Source organism: Moschus berezovskii, chromosome 8 (genome assembly GCF_049115385.1).
Source record: "Moschus berezovskii isolate FMDL1 chromosome 8, NW_MosBer_1.0, whole genome shotgun sequence".
Classification (NCBI taxonomy): domain Eukaryota; kingdom Metazoa; phylum Chordata; class Mammalia; order Artiodactyla; family Moschidae; genus Moschus; species Moschus berezovskii.
The window spans coordinates 105241496-105267595 of NC_142467.1; the positions used below are offsets into that span (position 1 = coordinate 105241496).

General features: G+C 47.4%; 2 protein-coding genes across 2 annotated transcripts; one reads left to right on the forward strand and one right to left on the reverse strand.

The window, feature by feature from the left end:
* Nucleotides 1–21392, reverse strand: CIB3 (calcium and integrin binding family member 3). The gene is made up of 8 exons (XM_055430711.2): nucleotides 21315–21392; nucleotides 11341–11419; nucleotides 9916–9950; nucleotides 7884–7995; nucleotides 7761–7784; nucleotides 6578–6725; nucleotides 5347–5542; nucleotides 1–190 (listed from the first exon to the last, which is right to left on the reverse strand). Exons 2-8 carry the CDS (start codon nucleotides 11389–11391, stop codon nucleotides 169–171), a joined length of 588 nt encoding a protein of 195 aa, XP_055286686.1. The 5' UTR covers nucleotides 11392–11419; nucleotides 21315–21392; the 3' UTR covers nucleotides 1–168.
* FAM32A (family with sequence similarity 32 member A) lies at nucleotides 20646–26100 on the forward strand. Its single transcript, XM_055430712.2, has 4 exons — nucleotides 20646–20773; nucleotides 20891–21032; nucleotides 25538–25591; nucleotides 25845–26100. Exons 1-4 carry the CDS (start codon nucleotides 20700–20702, stop codon nucleotides 25911–25913), a joined length of 339 nt encoding a protein of 112 aa, XP_055286687.1. The 5' UTR covers nucleotides 20646–20699; the 3' UTR covers nucleotides 25914–26100.

The following is a 26100-nucleotide window of genomic DNA, read 5'->3' on the forward strand; positions in this document are numbered from 1 at the left end:
TCCCAGGCTTCCTCCCTCTGATCTACCAGGTTTAGGGGGAAAACACATTTTCCAGGCAGCTGTGACTCAGTGATGTGCATTTATTCCCAGAGCCCAGGGAAACCAGATTTCACAGCAGGATGAGGGGTTCGCCCCAACGTCCTCTGGCCCGGCTCCTCCGTGGTGCCCTCAGATGCGGATGTGGAAGGTGCTGGGTGCAGAGAGGAAAGGAGTCTGTCAGCAGGCAGAGAGCAGCCTCCCTTCATCCCCCTCCCCAACTCTCCCACCGGGAGTCCCCAAGGCAGGCAAGGAGCCATGGTGGGTGGGTTGGGGGAGATGGACCCCTTCAATAAGCCCTAGGCCATGGTCTTCCTGGCCCCCACAGGAGTTGAGAGCACATCATTTTGGATCAGAGATTACATCCTGGCTCTGCCCCAGACTCTAAGGCTACCTCTCTGGGCCTCAGTTTACTTCCCTGTAAAATGAGGATAATGGCAACCTCCTAAAAAGGACTACCAGGTGAATGAAGCAGTCATTGTCCCTGCCATAGTTTGACCTCAGGCCAGACTACAGGGAGGGAACACAGCCCCACCCATCAGCAGAAAATTGGATTAAAGAGTTACTGAGTATGGCCCTGCCAGAGCAAGACCTAGTTTTCCCTACAGCCAGTCCCTCCCACCAGGAAGTTTCCACAAACCTCATCCTCACCTATCAGAGGGCAGACAGAATGAAAACCACAATTACAGAAAACTAACCAAGCTGATCACATGGATCACAGCCTTGTCCAACTCAATGAAACTATGAACCATGCCATGTAGGGCCACCCAAGATAGATGGGTCATGGTGGAGAGTTCTGACAAAATGTGGTCCACTGAATAAGGGAATGGCAAACCACTTCAGCATTCTTGCCTTAAGAACCCCATGAACAGTATGAAAAGACAAAATGATAGGATACTGAAAGAGGAACTCCCCGGGTCGGTAGGTGCCCAATATGCTACTGGAGAAGAGTGGAGAAATAGCTTCAGAAGGAATGAAGAGGCTGAGTCAAAGTGGTAACAATGCCCCGTCTGGAGGTGAAAGTAAAGTCAGATGCTGTAAGGAACAATATTGGAAAGGAACATGGAATGTTAGGTCCATGTGTGCTGTTCTGTGCTTAGTCGCTCAGTCATGGCCGATTCTTTGTGACCGTATGGACTGTAGCCCACCAGGCTTCTCTGTCCATGGGGATCCTCCAGGCAAGAATACTGGAGTGGGTGGTCATCCCTCCTCCAGGAGATCTTCCCAACCCAGGGATCAAACCCAGGTCTCCCGCATTGCAGATGAATTCTTTACCATCTGAGCCACAAGGGAAGTCCATTAATCAAGATAAATTGAAAGTGGTCAAACAGGAGATGGCGAGAATGAACACTGGCATTTTAGGAATCAGTGCACTAAAACGGATGGGAATGGGAGAGTTTAACTCAGATGACCATTACGTCTATCACTGTGGGCAAGAATCCCTCAAAAAAAACAAAATGGAGTAGTCCTCATGGCCAACAAAACAGTCCAAACTGCAGTACTTGGGTGCAATCTCAAAAATGACAGAATGATCTCAGTTTGTTTCCAAGGCACACCATTCAATATCACAGTACTCCAAGCCTATGCCCCAAGTATGCCCCAATGTCACAGTAATCCAAGCCTGAAGAAGCTCAAGTCAAACAGTTCTATGAAGACATAAAAGATCTTCTAGAACTAACACCAAAAAAAGATGTCCTTTTCATCATAGGGGACTGGAATGCAAAAGTAGGGAGTCAAGAGACACCTGGACTACAGGCAAGTTTGGCCTTGTACAAAATGAAGCAAGGCAAAAGCTAACAGAGTTTTGCCAAGAGAACGCACTGGTCAAAGCAAACACCCTCCTCCAACAACACAAGAGACAACTCTACACATGGACATCACCAGATGGTCAATAAAAAATCAGATTGATTATATTCTTTGCAGCCAAAAATGAAGAAGCTCTATACAGTCAGCAAAAACAAGACCAGGAGCTGACTGTGGCTCAGATCATGAACTGCTTATTACAAAATTCAGACTAAAATTGAAGAAAGTAGTGAAAACCACTAGGCCATTCATGTATGACCTAAATCAAATCCCTTATGACTATACAGTGGAAGTGAGAAATAGATTTAAGGGACTAGATCTGATAGACAGAGTGCCTGAAACTATGGATGGAAATTCACGACATTGTACAGGAGACAGTGATCAAAACCATCCCCAAGAAAAAGAAATGCAAAAAGGTAAAATGGCTGTCTGAGGAGACCTTACAAATAGCTGAGAAAAAAAGAGAAGCGAAAAGCAAAGGAGAAAAGGAAAGATATACCCATCTATATGCAGAGTTCCAAAGAAGACCAAAGAGAGATGAGAAAGCCTTCCTAAGTGAAAAATGCAAAGAAATAGAGGAAAACAATAGAATGGGAAAGACTAGAGGTCTCTTTAAGATAATTGGAGAAAACAGAAGAATATTTCATGCAAAGATAGGCCCAATAAAGGACAGAAATGGTATGGGCCTAACAGAGGCAGAAGATATTAAGAAGAGTTGGCAAGAATACACAGAAGAACTATATAGAAAATATCTTCATGACCCAGATAATCACGATGGTGTGATGGATCACTCACCTAGAGCCAGACACCCTGGAATGTGAAGTCAAGTGGGCTTTAGGAAGCATCACTATGAACAAAGCTAGTGGAGATGACGGGATTCCAGCTGAGCTACTTTAAATCCTAAAAGAACCGCACTCGATATACCAGCCAAAGGACTGGAAAAGGTCAGTTTTCATTTCAATCCCAAAGATGGGCAATGCCAAAGAATGTTCAAACTACCACACAATTACACTCATTTCACATGCTAGCAAAGTCATGTTCAAATTCTCCAAGCTAGGCTTCAACAGTACATGAACCGAGAACTTCCAGAAGTACAAGCTAGATTAAGAAAAGGCAGAGGAACCAGAAATCGAATTGTCAGCATTCGCTGGATCATGGAAAAAGCAAGAGAATTCCAGAAAAACACCTGCTTCTACTTCATTGGCTACTCTAAAGCCTTTGACTGTGTGGATCACAACAAACTGTGGAAAATTCTTAAAGAGATGGGAATACTAGACCACCTGACCTGCCTCCTGAGAAATGTGTATGCAGATCAAGAAGTAACAGTTAGAACAAGACATGGAACAATGAACTAGTTCCAAATTGAGAAAGGAGTACGTCAAGACTGTATATTGTCACCCTGCTTATTTTAACTTATGTGCAGAATACATCATGCAAAATGCTGGACAGGATGAAGCACAAGCTGGAATCAAGATTGCCGGGAGAAATATCAATAACCTCAGATAAGAGGAACTAAAGAGCCTCTTGATGAAAGTGAGAGAGTGAAAAAGCTGGCTTAAAACTCAACATTCAAAAAACTAAGATCATGACATCTGGTTCCATCACTTCATGGCAAATAGAAGGGGAAACAATGGAAACAATGACAGACTTTATTTTCTTGGGCTCGAAAATCACTGCAAACAGTGACTGCAGCCATGAAATTAAAAGACACTTGCTGCTTGGAAGAAAAGCTATGACAAACCTGGACAGCATATTAAAAAGCAGAGACACTGCTTTGCTGACAAATGTCTGTATAGTCAGAGCTATGGTTTTCCTAGTAGTCGAGGATGGGACAGCTGGACCATAAAGAAGGCTCAGCCCTGAAGAATTGATGCTTTTGAACTGTGGTGTTGGAGAAGACTCTTGAGAGTCCCTTGGACTACAAGGAAATCCAACCAGTCCATCCTAAAGGAAATCAACCCTAAATATTCGTTGGAAGGACTGATGCTGAAGATGAAGGTCCAATACTTTGGCCACCTGATGCGAAGAGCTGACTCATTTGCAAAGACCCTGATGCTGGGAAAGATGGAAGCCAGGAGGAGAAGGGGATGACAGAGGACAAGATGGTTGGATGGCATCACAGGCACGATGGATATGAGTTTGGGCAAGCTCCGGGAGATGGTGAATTACAGGGAAGCCTGGCGTGCTGCAGTCCATGGGGTCGCAGAGAGTCAGACACGACTGAGCGACTGAACAACAAAATGGGGGTAACAGCTATCCCTCCTCAGCTGAACTGTAACGAGGGCTGAAAGAATGGAAAGTGTTCGTCACTCAGTCATGTCCGACTCTTTGCAACCCTATGGGCTGTAGCTGCCCAGGCTCCCCTGGCCATGGGATTCTCCAGGCAAGAATACTGGAGTGTGTAAACATTCCCTTCTCCAGGGGATCTTCCCCACCCAAGGATCAAACCCAGGTCTCCTGCATTGCAGGCAGATTCTTTAACGTCTGAGCCACCAGGGAAGCTTGGTGGCTCAGACAGTAATGAGGGCTAAAAAGAGGCAAATATGCAGAGCAGGACACACATTAGGTACTCAGTCAGCGGCAAGGGACGCATGGTGTCATTATTCATGTCTCAGTGGTCAGGAGACCAGCCTTGCTTATCCGGGGTAGAGGAAGGAGGTCCTCTGGGCATGAAAGCCACAGCAGTAACAATAGCACACAGTTATTGAGCACCTACTGTGTGCAAGAAACTGCTCTAAATTCTTTCAAGGTCAGTCAACTTTCTTCTGCTAAGGGCCAAATGATTGATATTTACAACTTTGCACAGTGACTCAATGTCACCTTAAAGCTCAAAAGCAGCTATGGACACCATGAACACAAATAAGCATGGCTCTATGCCAGTAAAACCAGCCATGGACATGGAAATCTGAGTTTTATATTGCTTTCATGTGTTGTGGAGTATGATTCCCACCCCCCCAACCATTTAAAAGTGTAAAAACCACTCCAAGCTCATGGGAGACACAAAAACATCTCCCATGTATTCCCACCCACACCCTGTATTAATTCATTTAATCTATGCTGGATCCCCTGGAGAAGGAAATGGCAACCCACTCCAGTATTCTTGCCAGGAAAATCCCTTGGACTGGCCGACTACAGTCCATGGGGTCGCAAAAGACTTGGACACGATTGAGCAACTGAACAACAATCCTCCCTAGAGCACTGATTCTCCCTAGGGTTGCCAAGTACAGTTGTCCAGTCTGTTCACTGCAAAGTGTTCAGGCAAGTGAGGGCTGAAGTCCCAACCATGTTCTACTCACCCAAAGAGCTGTGTCCACCTACAAGAGGTGTCCCCAGAGTCTCTAATTAGCCCCATTCAAAAGACACAGACTGAGGCCAGGGAGGTCGGGAAAGTTCCCCAAGGTCACAAATGAAAAAATGGAGGAAATTTCACAGAAGTCTGTGGATCTAATCCGTGAGCACTCCTCTCGTACATGGGAATGGATTGTGCCGGGTGGTGAGGAATATCACCTGAGGAAGTCTGGTGCCCGAAGGATCATGTTCTGGAAGTCTTCCAGGGACAGCCGCCCATCATGGTCCCCATCGGCTTCATCCAGCACCTTCTCACATATCAGGCTCACCTCCTCAGTGCTCAGCTCCCCCCGAGTCAGCTTAGTCACCGTCTGCTCCAGGTCCCACGCACAGATGTAGTCATCATTGTTAAAGTCTGCACAGCAGGACAGGTGGGGACGTGGGGTGACCAGATAACAGGGACCAGGTGGGCTGGGCCAGTGGTGAGCACATCTTGTCCCCATGTGACAAAGGAAGAAACTGAGGCACTGGAGGGAACCCAAGACCCTGGACTAACAGCCAGATCTTGCTTTGGAATTGAGTAGGTAACTGCTGGGAGGTCATTCATTCCCTCAGGTATTAATGAGCACTGACTATGTGTCAATCTCTGGGGGCCTAGACAGTAAAGAATCTGCCTGCAATTCAGGAGACTCAGGCTCGATCCCCGGGTGGGGAAGATCTCCTGGAGAGAAAGGCTACCCACTCCAGTATTCTTGCCTGGAGCATCCCATGGACAGAGGAGTCTGGCAAGCTGCAGTCCATGGGGTTGCAAAGAGTTGGACACAACTGAGAGACTAACATTACTATGTCTCAGGCGAGTGATAATGGGTTTTCATTCATTCCTTCTTTCAATAAGTATTTATTGAGTGCCTACTTTGTGCCAGGCACTGTGATAAGTTTTCATTCATTCATTCAACAAGTATTCACTGAACACCTACTACGTGCCAGTCACAGAGACAGATGGCAAACCAAACACTGTCACTGCTCCTGGGTCTCTTCCGAGAGAAAATCAATAAGACGTGAACAGATCAATGAACAAGAAGTTAGGTAGCACTGCTCCATGCTAGGAGAGAAATAGAATGTGGCACGGGGAGTGACTAGGAGGCAGGGACTGCTTTGGCCCGAGAGATATCAAGGTAAGAAGGAACTAGGGGAAAGGTATTCTAGACAAAAGGCACGCCAGAGGCAAAGGCCCAGAGGCAGGAAAGGGTTTGACGTGTTGGGGAAACAGCCAGGCCAGTGTAGCTGGATGGAATTAGCAAAGGGATAGGGTGGAGGGGGAGGTGCCAAGGTGGGGTGAAGGACAGGGTCAGGCAGGGCCTCAGAGCCCTTGGTGAGACATATGTGATGGCCATGCAGCCCAAGACCTGGGTTCGTTCCCACTTCCCCACCCTGGGGTCTGTGCACACACCATAAATTTTAAAAGCGTAGTAGGCTTTGAGGTCACGGGGAGCCATTTCACTCATCACAGAAAACATGTCCAGGAAGTTGTCCAAGGTCATGTGGCCATCCCCATCCTCAGAGAAGACCTGGGCGATCCTCTGACGGAAGGGGTTGTCCTAGAGACAGAAAATCCACTCCTTACCAGGTTCTCTGGGGCTCTGTGTGGTCTCACTGTCAGCCCCCACCTTCCTGGGAACCTCTGAGTGCCCTTCACCAAGGCTCTCTTCCTCCTGTGATCCCTGGAGAGGACTCCACGCAACTCCAGTCTCCTCCCCTATGGCCTGGGTGCCAGCTAACCCCCATTCTGGCTTCAGAGGCAGTCACATGACCCCAGTGAGGCCAATCAGGGATTTCCATTCACCAGGCAATGGCAAGTGCCTCTAGGATGATCATGTGACTCCAGATGGCCAATCAGAGGCTGCCTTGGCAGAGTTTCTGAACAGTTGGAGTGGAGGAACCTCATTTCTGCTTGTTGCAGAGCTGATGGGAGGAAATCTGGGGCAGGTGGTGTTTCCCTTCACTACCTCAAGAGAACAGGCTGCCTGAGACTGAAGCCTCTTCCTCGGAGAAGCTGAATTATGGAGGGGGATTCCAAAGCACAACACTTCCTGTCCCTCTTGAATGAGGCTTCTGTCCTTGTGATAAAATAATCTCTGTTCTCTGTCACTTACCCCACAAGTCCCCTCCAGAGTCACAAACTAGCGTCAAACATCCTGCTGAAAAGAATCTGTCTTTAATGGCTTCTACTATGAAAAAGAAGAACTCATGTTCCTGAGTGGGCTTCCCTTGTGGTGCTAGTGGTAAAGAACTTGCCTGCCAATGCTGGAGACATAAGAGATGCAGGTTCAATCCCTGGGTTGGGAAGATCCCCTGGAAGAGGACACAGCAACCCACTTCTAGTATTCTTGCCTGGAAAATCCCCATGTACAGAAGAGCCTGGCAGGCTTACGGTCCATAGGGTTGCAAAGAGTTGGGCATGACTGAAGAGACTTAGCATGTACTCAGCACAATGTTCCTGAGTACTTGCCATGTCACAGGCCCTGTGCTAAGCCCTTTACCTGCACTATCTCATCTCATCTTTCCCACAACCCAGAGTTTGAATCGTGTCTCTCTCATGTCTTAGCTGTGTGACCATAAACAAGTTTCTTAACCTCTCTGAGATTCAGTTTCTTCACCTGTAAAATAGAAATAATTGCAATAGTCACCTCAGAGAAATACAGCAAGGGACATCCCTTCTAGTTTTGCCCATGCCTGCCCCAGGGCCCCAGGCATACCTTCAGCTCAGGCATGCTGCCAATGAGCTCATAGGGCACCTTCACATCAGGGCAGCTGGTATAGTCGAGAGGGACAAGCTGAGGGGCCAGGTCCTGGTAGCGATAGAAGAGCCTAGTGTGGGGAGGGAAACAATGAGAAGGTCTGGGAGAAGGTCTGGGAAAGGTCTCACTTTCACAGATGCTCACTGTACACTGAAAGATGCTGAGCCTCCAAGAGCCATCAGCCCTGGGCCCAACCCTCACACACACAAAGACACCTTTTTCTCCCTAGGGACAAGGCCACGGTAAAGAGAGGACCCCAGGGACTTCCCTGGAGGTCCAGTGATTAAGAATCCACCTGCCAATGCAGGGGACACAGGTTTGGTCCCTGGTCTGGGAAGATCCCGCAGGCCATGAGGCAACTACTGAGCTCATACACCACAACCACTGAAGCCCACACATCTTTGAGCCCATGCTCCCAAGAGAAGCCACTGCAATGAGAAGCCCACATATCGCAACTAGAGAGTAGACCCTGCTCACCAAAACTGGAGAACCCTACCCAGCAACCCAGACCCAGAGCTGCCAGAAAATTAATTCATTCATTGTTTTTAAAATGTAAAAAAAAAAAAAAGAGAAGACCCCAAAGCTAGGGGAAACTAGAGTGGGAAAAGTAAGCCAAGGAGAAGGAAGGACTTCCTGGAGGAGGCAGCATGGGTGCTAGATGCTGGGCTTTGAAGCACAAATAAGAGCTCACCAGGAAGATGGGGTTGACAGAAAGGAGAGTGCTTAAGGCAAGGTCACCTCACATTGAGCATTCAGAGACTCTGAGTGAATCTATGATTTGCTGGACATCATCACACTGTTGACAAGACCCTCATCCTCACACTTTCCTTCTCTCCCTCCATAATGGGGGTTGCAGTTCCCTCAAGGGGCCAGAGACAAAGGCTAATATTCAGGTTTTTCAAAAGGGTAAATGAAAGGCATTTTGCAAAACAGCAAAGGCCATACACAATGCCTAGATGGTGGGGTCAGGTGTCTACTCCAATGCCCTTGCCTGGCTATACCATACCGTCACTGGAACCTGTTGAGCAGTCACCTTGTATAGACCATCCTTGATGAGCCAGAGATCCTGAAGTTGTCAGGGACGTCTCAGAAGGGGATAGAAGCCTCTGGGTCTTATGATGGCTAGGAACTGGAATAGGGGTTATCTGGAACTTCACTGCTGGGTCCCTTCAGAGAATAGCCTGGGTTTGGGTTTCTGTGTGGCCTCGAGTAGGTCCCTCTTCCCCTTTTCCCCCTTTCTGCTCAATAGGTCTGTGTGGCTTGAGACACACAAATGTTAGCCTCAAACTCTTTGGGTCTCTACCCATCCACCCAGGGGTCTGAGGTCAGCCTCCCCTGTGTTAGCCTCAGTTTCCCTGTCAGTAATCCGATCATGATGGTCAGGGTGACCCTGTGAACTGTCCTCGCCCAGACAATGGGGCTTACTGGTGGAAGCTGTGCCCATCAATAATGGATGTCCTGCACCCACACAATTGGGACCTTGGCCCTGATCACTCTGCAGTCAAACCCCAGCCAGCTTGGGTTTCACAGGTCAAAGTTCATGGGTCCGGCCTCTGGATAATGGCTCCATGGGATGAGTGATGCTGTAGAATAGCCCCTCCGTGCCCATCTCACTCACACCAGGAATCTGCAGGAGGCTGGGGCCACCTAACCTCGATGTCAACCCCACCGCCCAGAGCTGGCTCTAGACTCTGCCCCGTGGGGTCCCAGCCTGTTCTCACTGGGCCTCAAGGGGAAGTTTTTAACATGCTGATCTGCATCGCCCCTGCTCACACACTCTCTATGGCTCCCTGCCACCTTTGGGAGAAAGCCCAAGCTCGTCAGCCTAGAGGTGTGACAATAGGACCAGATGGAACTTCTCAGCAGCCTTCCCATCTCTGCGTCCATCCACCAACTGAGCACGCAATTCCCCCATTAAGCATCGAGTGCAGTCAAATTGCAAAGCATATAGAAAGTGCCCAGCTCTTCTTCCCTTCCTCCTCAGACTGACCTCATGATTTCCTTTCTCGTGAAGAAGGTGCAGTCCTGTGGAGAGAGATGTTGGCTTAACCCAGACCCTGCCTGATGGGTGGGGGGGTGCCTCCTTCCTCTCCCACAACCCATCGCTGCCTGAATCCACACACAGAGCCACCCCAGGAATGCTTGCTGACTGTGCCCCCTCATCCCAGGATGAAGGGATGCTGTCCCCATTTCTTCAGTCAAGAAAACAGCCAAGCTGCCAAACCCACCGATGGCTTGGTCCATCACCCCTACCTGATAAGCTTCCAGTTGCTCATGAGTGAAGACTGTTTGCTTGTTGCCCATAGTGGAGACCTCTGCCTGGACTCCAGAACAGACTCCCAAAGCCCCCCAATCTCCTCGGGGCCACACCGGTTGCCAGGCTGCTGCTCACCAGTGTCTGGGCAAATCTCCCTGCCCTGGCTGTCACCTGCCCATCCTCCTCATCACCCCCAGCCTGAGACTCAAGTTACAGCCAAGCTCTCTGGGCAACAGCCTGAGAATTATGTCCACAGCCATCAGGGCAAGGAGAAGGGCTCCGGGAGGTCACAGGGCAGCCCTCAGTGGGGAGACCACACTTGCCATCACCAGTGAGACTGGGGGTATGGGGCACCTTTGAGAGATGGGCAGGATGGTGGAGAGGCTGCCAGCACACTTCAGGTCAAATTCCAGCTCTTTACCCACTAACTGTGTGGTCTTAGGCAAGCCACCTGGCCTCTCTGAGCCTTGTTTGTGAGATGGAAATTATATTAGTACCTACTTCATACAGTAGTAAAGAATCTGCCTGCCAAAGCAGGAGACTTGGTTTAAATCCCTGGGTCAGGAAGATCCCCTGGAGAAGGAAATGGCAACCCAATCCAGTATTGCTGTCTGGGAAATCCCATGGACAGAGGAGTCTGATGGGCTGTGATCCATGGGGTCGCAAAGAATCAAACATCAACAACAACACAGAGTTGTTCTGAAGATCTAATGAGATCATTCCCCAACCAAAAAAGAAAATTTTGACCATTGGATATAAGCCAATTCTAGACACATGATAGTGAACGAGGTGGATGAGGTGTGCGTTGGAGATGATGATGAGAATGATGTTGCAGCTTGAGAGAAGCAATCTAATGTCTAAGTCTGGGTTAAACTAACACCGCAGTTCTTTATTGCAGGACTTGTCAGACCCTTTAATGTGCACCATGCCTCCTCAAGGGGTAAATTCAGTAATTTCCCCTACACATTGAATGAATTTCATTCCAAGAGCACGTTCTTAAGTCCAATTCATTCGTTAAGTCCAACAAAGTTAGTCTAAGTACTCAACTAACACAATTGGCTTTGGGTACTGTTCACACAGTAATAATACTTTTCACAAAATTAGTACATAAAAAGCAAACACACAAAATAAAGCATTTAAAATCCTACAGTACAGTACCTTGAAAATTACAGTAGTACAGTACAATAGCTGGCATACAGGGGCTGGCATCAAATGAACAGTCCAGAAGAGTGACTACCTGGAGGAGGGAGAAGAGGTGAGATGCGGTAAAGCTGAAGGACTATCGGCAACAGGAGATGAAGGGCAAGCTGCAATTTCACGCCCGTCTGACGCTGATGGCACAGATTCTGATTCCTTGCTGGGGCCAGAGGCATGTTCACATCTTTGAGTTTGCAACTTGAAGGTTCATATGTAGAGAACTTACTGTATAACGTAGCAGCTGCCAATGTTATGAAGACCCAGAATCCTCTTGGGCAGAAAGTCTGGGAGTCCGACGTTCCCAGCCTGGTACTCCCTGCCCTTCTCACTCTGGATCTAGCCTCCTTCCACTTTCCTCTCCTGCCTATCCACTTCCAGCCCCACACTCCAGGCCCCCTGAACCACCCTTGGGTCTTCCCCTTCCCTCATCCCTTCTCTCCATGGCATGAAACATCACAGTTCCTCCCACCAGGCTTCTCTGGCCCCTGCCTCAGCTTCCAAATATGTGAAGCCATCTTATTAAGTATGATTATGATCAAGCCTTTAAAGAACCCCCGAGGATTATTTTTTTGAAAAAAAAAATGACAATACCAAGTATTGACAAGGATATGGAGCAGCTGGAACTCTTATACATTGCTCATGGTGATGCAAAATGGTACAGCCACTCTGGAAAATGAGTTGGCAGTTTTTTTTATAAAGTTAAACAGACACTTATACGTGACTTAGCAATCCCACTCCCGGGCATTTGCCCAGAGAACATGAAAAGCTGTGTGTACACAATAACCCGCACGTGCCCACAAAACAGAGACAACTTTTGCAAATCACATAACTGGCAAAGGACTGGTCCCCAAGTTACATAAAGAACTGTTGCTGCTGCTGCTGCTAAGTCACTTCAGTCATGTCCGACTCTGCGTGACCCCATAGACGGAAGCCCACCAGGCTCCCCCGTCCCTGGGATTCTCCAGGCAAGAACACTGGAGTGGGCTGCCATTTCCTTCTCCAATGTGTGAAAGTGAAGTCGCTACAAGTCTACAAAAAAGAAAGAGGAGAAGGAAACGGCAACCCACTCCAGTACTCTTGCCTGGGAAATCCCATGACAGAGGAGCCTGGCAGACTACAGTCCACAGGATCACAAGAGTCAGACACTACTTAGGAACTACACCATCATCACCACCACAATAAAAAGGCAAATAACCCAAGTAAAAAATAGGCGAAGTTTAAGGGGAGGGAGGGATGAATAGGCAAAACGCAGAGGATTTTTAGGGCAGTGAAACTACTCTGTATGATACTATACTGATGAGTATGCATCATTACACTTGCATCATGACACATTTGTCCAAACCCACAGAGTGTACAACACCATGAGTGAATTCTAATTTAAAACTATGGACTCTGACTGATTACGGGTCAAGGTAGATTCATTAGTTATAACAAATGCATCACTCTGATGGGGGGTGTTGGTAACGGGGGAGATGGTGCATTAGTAGGGCAGGAGATGTAAGGGAAGTCTCTGTACCCTCCTCTCAGTTTTGCTGTGAACTTAAAAATGCTCTGAAAATGTCTATTAAAGCAAAACAAAACGGTTAAAGGATTTGAATAGACGTCTCTCCAAAGAAGATATACAAATGGCCGATAAGAACACGAAAACATGCTCCACATCACTAGTCATTAGATAAATTAAATGCAAATCAAAACCACACTCAATAGGATGGCTATAATAAAAAAAGGCACACAATAATCAGTGTTAACCAGGATGTAGATATATTGGAACCAGCATACACTGCTGGTGGGTGTTCATGCATGCGTGCTCAGTCATTCAGTTGTATCCAACTCTTTGTGACCCTATGGACTATAGCCCACCAGGTTCTTCTGTCCATGGGATTCTCCAGGCAAGAATATTGGAGTGGGTTAGTACTCTTGCCTAGAAAATCCCATAGATGGAGGAGCCTGGTGGGCAGAAGTCCATGGGGTCGTTACGAGTTGGACACAACTGAGTGACTTCACTTTCCCTTTTCACTTTCACACATTGGAGAAGGAAATGGCAACCCACTCCAGTGTTCTTGCCTGGAGAATCCCAGGGACGGGGGAGCCTGGTGGGCTGCCGTTTATGGGATCACACAGAGTCGGACACGACTGAAGCGACTCAGCAGCAGCAGCAGCAGCTATGCCCTCCTCCAGGGGATCTTCCTGACCCAGGATTGAGCCCATATCTTCAGTATCCCCTGCACTGCAGGTGGACTCTTTACCACCGACCCACTGGGGAAGCCCTCACATTGTTGATGAAAATGCAAAATTATGCAGCCACTTTGGGAAACAATCTGGCAGGTCTTTAAAAAGTTAAACTTAGAGTTACCATGTGACCCAGCAATTTTTACTCCTCGGTGAAGAGAACTGAAAATCAATGTGTCCACATAAAAACTTGTACGTGAATGTTCACAGCAGCATTATTCAAAACGGACAAAAAGTAGAAACAACACAAATGGCCATCAATCAGTGAATGGACAAAGAAACTGTGGTCCATCCATACAATGGAATATTATCCAGTCATAACAAGGAATGATTCATTGATTCATGCCACATCGTGGATGAACCTCAGAAGCATTACGCTGAGTTAAAGAAGTCAGATACAAAAGGCCACATGCTGTATGATCCCATTTATTTGAAATGTCCAGAACAGGCAAATCCACAGAGACAGAAAACAAATTCATGGTTGCCAGAGGCTGAGGGAGGGGGAATTGGGAGTGGGGAATGACTCTTAATGGCATAGGGCTCCTTTTAAATTTTTTATTCTGTTTTTGCCTGTGCTGGGTCTTTGTTGCTGTGTGCAGGTTTTCTCTACTTGTGGCAAGGGAGGGCTACTCTTTGGTTGCAGTGTGCTGGCTCCTCACTGAAAGGAGGTGGCTTCTCTTGTGGCTGCTCTCAGACTCCAGAGTGCAGGCTCAGTAGTTGTGGCACATGGGCTTAGCTGCCCCACGGCATGTAGGGACCAAGAACTGAACCCTTGTTATAGAATGTGTCAGAATCTCCTTCCTTTTTAAGGCTGAATAATATTCCATGGTATGGATCTACCATGCTCTGTTCATCTACTCATCCACTGAAGGAGACTTGGGGTCCTTTCATTCACCTTTTGGCTATTGTGCATAATACTGCTGTGAACGAGTGTACACAGCAGTTACATCCTTTGTTCTGTTGCAGGATTCCACATTATGTTTAATCACCATGTCTCCTTAGGCCCCTGATCATCAGTCTGTGGTTTTGGGTTTTGGGGAAGTTTAGTGAGTTTTTTTTTCATTACTTTGATAGTCTGGATCAAACTAGTCAATTCTAAAGGAAATCAACCCTGAATATTCATTGAAAGGACTGATGCTGAAGCTGAAACTCCAATGCTTTGGCCACCTGATGTGATGAGCCAACTCACTGGCAAAGAACCTGATGCTGGGAAAGATTGAAGACAAAACAAGAAGGGGGAGGCAGAAGATGAGGTGGTTGGATGGCATCAACAACTCAATGGACGTGAATTCGAGCAAAGTCTGGGAGATAGTGAAGGACAGAGGACGTGCTGCTGTCCATGGGGTTGCAAAGAGTCAGACACGACTTAGTGATTGAACAACAACAACAAAAGTGGTCGAGGAGTACCAGTCAGATCCTTTGTAGAATGGCCCTCATTTTGATTTGTCTGATGCTTTCTTATGATTGCACTGAATTTATGGGTTGGTGGGGGAAAGAACTCAGAGGTGATGTACCCAGCTCGTTGGAACTGAAACAAACATGGGTCTGCCCCACTGCATGCAGTAAAGCCAACCTGATGACACCAGATTATGCAGAAGGAAATTTCAGCGTTTATGGCAAGGTGCCCAATGCAGGGCCAAACAAGAAAAATGGGCAGCTCATGTTCAAAAGACCTGAAAACCGTAATGCTTTTCAGGAAAGGGTTATTAGAAGCAAGGTGAAAGAGCAAGTCCCAGGGTGAATGGTCAGCTCTTGCATGTCCTTTTCATTGGCTGGTAGTGAGGTATCAAGGTGGCGATTTGGGGGAACCTCGATCGTCAACCTTCTGATTCCACCAACCTGAGGTTCCCTGCTTGTGGGCAGCACACAGTTAACTTCTTCCATCTGCTGGGGGTTTCAGTATCTGCTGTGTGTGCTGTGCTGTGCTGTGCTTTGTCGCTCAGTCGTGTCTGACTCTTTGCAGCCCCGTGGACTGTAGCCCACCAGGCTCCTCTGTCCATGTGGATTCTCCAGGCAAGAATGCTGGAGTGAGTTGCATGCCCTCCTCCAGGGGATCTTCCCAACCCTTGCATGCCCTCCTCCAGGGGATCTTCCCAACCCAGGGATCAAACCCAGGTCTCCCGCAATGCAGCCAGATTCTTTACTGTCTGAGACATTAGGGAAACCGAAACAGCTTAATTAGGGCTCGGAATATCATCTATAGTTTTTGAGGAGGAACTAAAGGTCTTTTACTATGTCAATGACTAAACTATTATTATTGGATTGACTGTTTTCCTTTCTTTCTACATTTTCTCACGTCTCTGATTAAGTTCACTCTTCAGAACTTGTGAAAGGCCTAGGACACTAAAACTTTTCTAAATACAAAAGGCAGAAGACAAGGGGGTCTGTCACAGGCAACGCCCCACAGGGTCCTGCTCAATTTCATTACCATGTCATACCAGGGATTACTTATTTTTTTAATGTGGGCCACTTTTTCAAAAGTCTGTACTGAATTTGTTACAATATTATTTCTGTGTTGTGTTTTGGTAGTTTGGCCATGAGGCAGGTGGGATCTTAGCTCTCTGACCTGGGATCAAAGCTGCACCCCTTGCAGTGGGAGGTGACATCTTAACCACTGGGCCACCAGCGAAGTCCCACCAGGGATTATTTGAGGGCTGTGCCACGTCACCGACAACTCTGTCTTGCTTGGAAGGCACTATTTCCCATGTTTTCCCACCATACCATGTTTTCTTCCTCCTTTCCATACCCTATTCTTTTAAAACAATGCAGATTGTCTTAAAGAAATGCTCCTTACTAGAGTCCTTGATAGCACAGAGGGAGATGTCATGTGATAGAGCAAAGACATTGACAACCTGGAAAAGTTGGAAAGTGATTCTGAAGAATATACTCTGAGGATGAAGACGTTGAGAAGCCTTAACTGATTCATTGTATTTTCCTTGTTTGTAGACAAAGCAGCAGTATATGATGAAAATCTTGAGACTCTTTAAGAGGATATAAAGTCAGGGGTGGGGGTCTAGTCATTACGAATCTGCCTTGCAATGCAGAGGACTCGGGTTTGATCCCTGGTGGGGGAACTACGATCCCACAGGCCTCAGGGCAACCAGGCCCATGCACTGCAACTACTGGAACACACACGCCCTGGAGCCTCCAAGCTGCAACTACTGAGCCAGCCTGCCACAACTAAAGAGTCCATGCACCACAACAAAAATTCCCGCATAACTAAGACACGACAAAGCCAAATAAAATGCAAATGAAAAGAAATGAAATAAAAATTGTAAGTGATCAAAAGCATTGTCTCATAGTTTATTTGCCACATTTACCCCCTTAGAATTCAAATTATCGGTGAAGTTAATACTACCCTCAAGAGGATGAAAATTGGTTTGGGAGAGTGGGGGACAAGAAAACAAATATTTCAATAGGTCACAAAGTGGCCCTCCAAAGCTTAAACCTCCCTGACAAAATCTTAATTCATCAGTATTTACCTTTATCTTTAAATTAAATTAAAATGTTCTCTTTAGGAGGTAATAATGGGGAGTAAAGGTTGAGAAACACTTTCCTAAGATTTATAAAATAATGCATAATCTTTATAAAAAGATTTATAAAAGTAATCCTCCCTGGAGAAGGAAACGGCAACCCACTCCAGTATTCTTGCCTGGGAAACCTCATGGATAGAGAAGCCTAGTGGGCTACAGTCTATGGGGGTCACAAAGAGTCGGACATGACTGAGCAAGTTTCACTTCACTTAATATATATATATATTTTAAAAAGCATATAAAACTGTACTGTATATATTATATGTGTTATGTAATAAAATATACACTATAAAATATATTTTTAAAAAGTAATCCTCTTATTTGAGAGGATGGCCTCACAGTGGGTGACAAGGGTCGAACACTCAGTATGCATTGGATTACGTTTTTGCCTCAGTTTCTCTACCTATTAATATAAAATTAAGATGCTAATTAAAATTAGGGTTAGCGTTTTATTAATATATAATTCGGATGATCAAACCAGTCAGTCCTCAAGGAAATCAGTCCCAAATATTCACTGGAAGGACTGATGCTGAAGCTGAAACTCCAGTACTTTGGCCACCTGATGTGAAGAACTGACTCAATGGAAAAGACCCTGATGCTGGGAAAGATTGAAGGCAGGAGGAGAAGGGGACGACAGAGGACGAGATGGTTGGATGGCATCACTGGCTCAATGGACATGAGTCTGAGCAAGCTCCAGGAGTTGGTGATGGGCAGGGAAGCCTGGCATGCTTCAGCCCATAGGGTTGCAGAGAGTTGGACACAACTGAGCGACTGAATTGAACGGAGGATGATTTACACAAAAGGTGACTGTGAGAGAAAATGAGGTTATCCATATGAATTCATATAAGTATTACCTGTTGTTGTAATCATCATTCTCATTTTATAAAAGAGGGAAGAGAAGTTCAGAGAAGTCAGGCCACTTGCTCCATGGCAAACAGCCTTGGAAGTGACAAAAAGGGAGCTCCTAAGCCACTGGATTGTCTAGGGGAGAACAGATCTTCCCACCTGAGTCTGTCCTGTCCCTCCCTGAGAAGTTGAGGCTACCTGGTCGCCCCCATTCGCTGGCATGGGAAAGCTGTTTCTTCCTTGGCGATCTCATTAATTCCAGCTAGCCAAAGGTTGAGCCTATGGCTGGAGAATTGGGCAGTCGTTTGCTGCCCCCTGCAGGTAGAACGGGAAAAGGCTGGCATCTTGCCCTCTTTCAGCGGGCCCCCTCTAGATTTACGGGAGCTTGCTTCTCCCTTCTTTTCATTTTTTCTCCCTCTCCACACCGCTAATACCCTCCCAAAAAAGTCCCTGGCACAGTTTGGACAACAGAAGTACAAATTCAAATGCATAAATGCAGATACTATTGGACTCAACAATTCCACTACTATAGATTCAGGCCATTTGCAAAAGTCACGTAAAATTTATGGGCACATAGATGGTATTGGGGAGGGCCTCACTCAGCCACCAGACATCCAGCTTTGAGAAAGGTGGGGTAGAGGTGTACCTGCTTTCTTGTGAAGAGTTTCGAGACATTTTGATGAATGAAAAATCAGGGACAGAAATAAAAGAACATCACACAGATATATATATATAGGCATATACACACTTTTAGGTCTCCCAGGTGGCTCAGCAATAAAGTATCTGCCTACAGTGTGTGAGATGTGGGTGCTATCTCTGGGTTGGGAATTTCTCTGAGGGAAGGAAATGGCAACCCACTCCAGTATTCTTGCCTGGGAAATCCCATGGACAGAGGAGGCTGGCAGGCTACCGTTCATGGGGTCACAAAGAATCAAACATGACTTAGTGACTATACAACAACCAACACACACTTCTGTGCTGTAAAGAATCAAAATGAACGTGTTAATCGGTTTGGAAAGAGATGGGAAGTTTCTACTCTTTTGTTTGCTTTTTCTATTCTTGTTTTCTTTTTTCTTTCTTTCTACCTTTTCTATACTGCATGGTTTTCTTACATGGAGCATGCACACATATGTGTGTGTGTATATATACCTACATATATATTTATTTTTAATGTTAGCAAAAAATTATGGGAGATTTTAGGTTTCTTCCCTGTTTTCCTCAGTATTAAAAATTCAACAATAAAAAAATTTAACTCAATACATGAAAAAAGAAAAAAAAAGTCCATAAAAGCAGTCATGATATTCTGATAGAGAAAAGAGTCAAAGAGAAAGCAAGCATGGAGTAAGATCCCATTTTTACTTTATTAAATTAGAGATAAGAGATTGAAATAAAGAAATTAACACAGTAACAGATTTTTTTCCCCTGGATGGGTGTGATTTCTAGTGTCTTCTTTGGGTTTTTCTGTATTTTTTTTTAATTACATAGTCCACAATTAATGTTTGTGTATCTTTTGTAATCTGATAAATACTAAATAGATGCACAACACTATGAACGTATTTAATACTAATGAATTGTGCCAAAGAATTGATGCTTTCGAATTGTGGTGCTGGAGAAGACTCTTGAGAGTCTTTTGCATAGCAAGGAGATCAAACCAGTCAGTCCTTACGGAAATCAACTCTGAGTATTCACTGGAAGGAATGATGCTGAAGCTGAAACTCCAATACTTTGGCCACCTGATGCGATGAACTGACTCATTGTAAAAGACTGATGCTGGGAAAGATTGAAGGCAGGAGAAGAAGGGGACGGCAGAGGATGAGATGGTTGGATGGAATCATAGGCTCCATGGATATGAGTTTGGGCAAGCTCCAGGAGATAGTGGCGGACAGAGAAGCCTGGTGTGCTACAGTCCATGAGGTGGCAGAGTCAGAACCGAGCGACTGAACAACAAAACAACATAAAAGTGACAATAAAAGGGTACAATTTAAATGGGTGCATTTTACTGTCTATAAATTGTATCCCAATTAAATCGATTTTTAAAAATATTTTAAATACCATAAAAGTATTTCACATACTATCCTCATTCACCTGAAAAACTAAGGATTACTTATACGGTTTACAATATTAGTTTATCCATTGAACCCTCAAATATGGCAGTGACAGAGAACACAATATCCAAATACGCACAAACCACTCAAGAAAACGTTGCTGTGCTGTGCTTAGTCGCTCAGTCGTGACCGACTCTTTGCGACCCCATGGATTGTGGCCCACCAGGCTCCTCTATCCATCGGGCTTCTTCAGGCAAGAATACTAGAGTGGGTTGCAGTGCCCTCCTCCAGGGCATATTCCCAACCCAGGGATGGAACCCAGATCTCCCGCATTGCAGGCGGATTCTTTACAGTCTGAGCCACCAGGGAAGCCCCAAGAAAACGGGCTGTGTTCAATCGGCTTCCCAGGTCCAGGCGCCCAAGGCGGGGGAAATCGGGTGCGGGAGCCAAGGTCGGCAATATTTGCAGGAGACAGGAGGCAGAGACTGGGACAAGCTGGTCTGTCCCGGCCAGGCGCCCGGAACCCAGAAGTGTGGCTTCGGTCAAGATTCCAAGACCGCATGCGCACCGCCTAGATGACCAATAAAAACGAAGGGAGGCGGGCATGGGGGGCGGGACTATCAAACCGGAAGTGTGGCGTTTTACGGCCCGAACTTTCCAGGAGGCCATGGAGGCCTATGAGCAGGTCCAAAGGGGGCCCTTGAAGCTGAAAGGCGTCGCAGAGCTCGGAGTGACTAAGCGGTAAGTCCTGAGATCCCAGGAGACCCTGTATTCTCTTCTTTAAGCCTCTCCCTGAGACCCCCGGTGTTGCCCTGTGACGCGCCGTTATCCACCCCTCCTGCCCCACTCATCTTCTAGGAAGAAGAAAAAGAAAGACAAAGACAAAGCGAAACTCCTGGAGGCGATGGGAACGAGCAAAAAGAACGAGGAGGAGAAGCGGCGTGGACTGGACAAGCGGACGCCGGCCCAAGCGGCATTCGAGAAGATGCAGGAGAAGCGGGTAAGGCGGGTGGGAAGCCTCGGGATGCCCCGCATCGCGCGTCGGGGTCTCCCTGGGTGGAGTCAGAGGCAAGACCCGGGACGCACGGGGGAGGGAGAGCGGCCAGAGAGGACCTTAATTCTGGGGAGAAGATAGTGCGCGAGTAGGAGAGGAAGAGTTCACGGCGGGGAAGCTCCGAGGGCGAGAAGGCTCTTCGGCCAGAGTGGACCACAAAGGGGAGAGACACGTTTGGATTCCAGCGCTGTCGCTCATTTGCCCCTTGACCCTGGGCCAGTGACTCACCTCTTGGTGCCTCAGTTTACACAGATATAAGGGTCAGGATAATGCTGTCTCCTAAGAGGGATGGAAACTTTGCAGGAGGTGACGTGGATAAATGGCACTTAGTCTGGCGTAAAGCCAGTGCTCAGGTGATGTTAGCGGTTGACGTTAAATGAGCATTCTCGCTGCTGTAAGTCACCACAGAGTGTTTCCATGACAACTTTGGCAGCTTCAAATATGTTGTCTTTTCAGGCTCTAATGAATGATTTCTCTTAATGTTAAATATTTAATAAATTCGGGTGAAGGAAGGATAGGTCGGCGTGGGATAGATAAGTTCTGCCCATTATGCTTGGGGTAGGGAGTAATCAGTCTCGGTCCGGTGGTTCCCACCGGGATGCTGTTTCCTCCCCCACCTCCCCCCTCAAGAAGACATTCGGCAATGTTTAGAGACTCTTTTTTGTTTTTTTACACCTTGGGTGTGTTGGGGGTGGGGAGGAGTGCTGCTAGTGCGTGAGACAATGTGCGCACCCCCCCCACCACGCCCCGCAAAGATTGATCTGACCCAAAATGTCATTAGTGCCCAGGCTGAGAAACTAACCCTGTTCTTGGTGATTTGGCCCAGTAATATCAGCAGAAGTTAACTCATTACTTCCAGGCCTAATTGAGTCATAGGAGAGAAAAGAGAGAGAGATACGATTGTGTCCCATTCTGCCTCTGCTGCTTTTGATGGTGTAACTCTGGGCGAGCTGGCTCACCTCCAACACCTTAATTTCTTCATCTCTATAGTGGACTCAAGTCCCAACCTCAAACCAATAGGTTTGTGGTTAGGATTTACGAAGTGAATGCACTTAAGCCGCTTCCTTAAGGTTCTAGTCAGAGGCAGGGCTGGGATTTTACTGCTGGAGTTGGGATGGGATGGGAGAGAGAGGCTCATGCAACTGTCAAAGTGACCAATAATGGCCCCTCAGAGTAGGGCAGTCATAGTGGAAGTAATGGAAGGGATCAGGTTTGGCATAGGTTTTGAAGGAAGAACAGCCATATAAGCTGATGGGTTGGGTGTGGGTTGGGAAAGAGGAATCAAGGATGATCAAGATTTTTGGTGGGAGAAGCTGGGTGAATGAAGGTGTTGGTTTACTGAAATTGGAAGGACTGTAAGTAAAGCAGGTTTCTATAAAGTGGGGGAGCGAGATCTTAATTTTAGGGACTTCTTGGGCTTCCCAGGTGGCACTAGTGGTAAAGAATTCACTTGCCAATGCAGGAGACATGGTACCAATACAGGAGAGATAGACCCAATCCCTGGGTCAGGAAGAGCCCATGGAGTAGGAAGTAGCACAACACTTCAGTATTCTTTATATATTTATATATATATTTAAAATCTTACTTATTTTTGGCAGTAATGGGTCTTTGCTGCTGTGAGGGCCTCTTGTCTCATTGTGTTCAGCAGTGGCTACTCTTCCTTGTATTGTGAAGGCTTCTCGTTGAAGTGGCTTCTCTTATTGCCCCACTCCAGTATTCTTGCCTGGAAAATTTCATGGGCAGAGGAGCCTGATGGGCTATAGTCCCTGGGGCAACGGATCAACAGAGCGTGCGCACGCGCACACACACACATACACTCTCTTTCTCCAGTGGTTACGAATCTGCCTTCCAGTGCAAGGGACGTGGGTTCCATCCAGTCAGGGAACAAAGATCCACATATCTTGGAGCAGCTAAGCCTGTGTGCAGCAAGGCAACGTGCATGGCAGTGAAGACCCTGAATGCCACAACAGAGACCCAGTGCAGCCAAAAAAAGAAAAGATCTTGGTTTTAGAAGTTAAATTTGAGTGCCCGTTAAAAACTCAAGTAGAGAATTCTCATGGACATTCTTTGATACCTGAATCTGCAGTCTGGAGGAAAGGTATGGGTAGTTGTTCTGGGACTGTTTGAGATCCTTTGAGGAGGCATAATGACAGAAGAGGTCTAGGATGAGACCTCTGATGATCAGAGGGTGGGAGAGAGGAAATTACAAAGGAGCACAAGACAGAAGGATACCAGCAGAGAGCGCGTCCTTAGGAGCTGAGTGGAGAAAGTGTTCCCAGAGGAAGAAGCGGGACTTCGCTGGTGTTCCAGTGGTCAAGGATCCACGGAACTAAGATCCCACCGGCTGCGGGGCAACTACACCCAAGTGCCACAACTAGAGAGAAAGACCATACGCCACCATAAAGAGCCCACCTTCACACAGCCATAAATAAACCTGATTTACCCTGAATTCCTTAAAAAAAATTTTTTTTAATTAAAAGTGATCAACTGCACTCTGAGCTGTTAGTTAGCATTTGTGATGGGGAGGAAAGGAAGACTGATTTGAGTGGATCCAAATGGGGCTGGGGAAAGACAGAGGTGGAGACAAGGATTTGAAACAAGTCTCAGAAGATATGCTGTCAAAGGGAATGGAGAAACAGTCCTCCAGCTGGAGGGTAGAAGATCAAGGTGGAATTTTTGTTGGAAATGAAGTACCCCTGAGGGTTTTGTTTGGTAGAGGAGAGGGGTGTGGGGGGAGCAGATGCAGGCAAAGTGAGGACAGCTGGGAAATGTGGATTCCCTTATGGAAGAGTGTTGGATTGAACACAGTGGGTGTTATAGGCTGGACAGCTCCTAGAAGGAAGGCTCCGACCTGGTGGAAACGGTCAAGGCTCGGCATCTCCAGCTCCATCACCCACTCTTCACTCTGGTCCTGGTTTTATCTTGTCTGTGAAGTGGGGTATGTGACAGCACCCATGGTAGCCTGTGAATTTGGTGCATGGAGTGGGAGGAGGGAGAGCAGAGCCCCACCAAGTGCCTGGCATTGGTGACAGCTGGTCAAGTCAGCATGGCCTCTTGTCAGGAGACATGGACCCCACGTGGGCTCACAGCAGGAAGAACCTGGGATGGACAAAGCAGATACTTGAGAGAGAAGGGGAGTGTCAGCTAGGTGGGAGCAAACTGGATGTAGAGGGAGATGAGACAGCAAAGGAGACAGCCAGCTGGCAGCCTACAGTATATCTCAAGCTTCCCCAGGTTGACTGGGTTTAGTTGGGTGGTGGTTCTGCTGGCCTCCCCAAAAACCTGGTATAGTCAGATGGCATCTGGAGCTGGAGCCCCAGCCAGGCTGGAACATCCGAGATAGCTTCACCATGGCATGTCTGGTACCTCAGTGCTCCTTCCAGGACATCCCTCCCCACACATCATGTCATTCTCCAGGTCCTTTCTTTCCAGCAAGGTCATCAGATTTCCCGCATGATGACTAGCTTCTAAGAACACAAAGCAAAAGCTGCTAGGTCTTCTTATGGCTTCAGCACTGGCACTGAGTTCTGTTATGTAAACCGTGTCACAGGACCAGCCCAGAGTCGGCATGGTCGGGGACTGCACCAGGGCAGCAGCACCAGGCAGCTGGGTTCATTTGCAGGGGCGGCGGGGGAGCACCACAGTGAGTTGTCCGCAGTCACCCAGCTAGTAAGAGAGAGAGCCAGGAGTGGCCGCAGGTCGTCTGACTCTGCATCCCATACTTTTAACTCATACCAGTTACCATTGGTGTTAATCAAGGAATGGGGGAGGTTGTGGTTGTACGGGATGGATGTTCCAGAATTACACTTGTCAGGGTGATCTGGATCTTGTAACCCTGTTGACACTGTGTACCATCACTCAGGAGGCTCAGTGGTAAAGTATCCGCCTCCAGTACAGAAGATACAGGAGACACAGGTTCGGTAAGAAAATGGCAACCCACTCCAGTATTCTTGCCTGGAAAAATCCAATGGACAGAGGAGCCTGGTGGGCTATAGTCCATGGGGTCGCAAAGAGTCAGACATGACTGAGCGCACACACACTGTCACTCAGGCTCCTACTTTGTGTCAGGCCCTTTACCTTCCTCATTTATCATCCTTCCTCAGACCCCTTCTGAGACTTTTTTCTGCAAACTGGGAAAGCAGTCAATTGCCCCAGGATGCAGGAAGCGCATATACAGCTCCCAGCAGGGTCTCCTTAAGTCAACGCTAGTATGTCTCCCGCCACTCAGACCAAAGGGCAGCTGATGTGAGTTCCTAGTAGGGCATGTTATGGCCAGGCATCCGTGTTGGACCCTCCTGAGTGGAGTTGAGGGAGGGGCGGGGTGCATATCCTGAGACCTCCAGCCATACTGAGTGTGAGAGCCAGGCTGGTCCGGGCTCCTGTCTTCCATCCGGTGCTGGCCTGGGCTGCACCATGCATGTGACTCACCTCCACTTCTCTCCTCTCTTCAGCAAATGGAAAGGATCCTGAAGAAAGCATCCAAAACCCACAAGCAGAGAGTAGAGGTAAGTCACGTGCTGGTGGGGGACACTGGGCCACGTAGGGGCCAGGCTGGGCCAAGAGGCTGGGGACCTGGCAGAGGAGCCATTGGAGTGTTGGCAGATTTACCCAACCTCCCCAGGGTCATTTAAGGGTGGGGCATCCAGAAGCCCTGGCAGGGTGGATTTGAGAGGGGGTGGGGGTTCACTGAGGAGAGACAGAACGTGGAGAAAGGGGACTGGGCGGTGCTGACATGGCATTTCCCCTCGGCTTTCCCAGGACTTCAACAGACACCTGGACACTCTCACGGAGCACTATGACATCCCCAAAGTCAGCTGGACCAAGTAGCAGGCCCACCCTGGGTGCCGAGTGGCATCGAGGAGGAGCAGAAGGCAACGTCGTGGTTATGTTTGGGGCCTTTGGTACTTTCTAGAAACATTCTTGTGCACACATCTTTGCATCTTCTGCTGAGACAGTGCTTTTCAAAGCTGCGTGTCCTCACTCTGGAAGTTGATTAAAGTAAGACTGTCCTTTT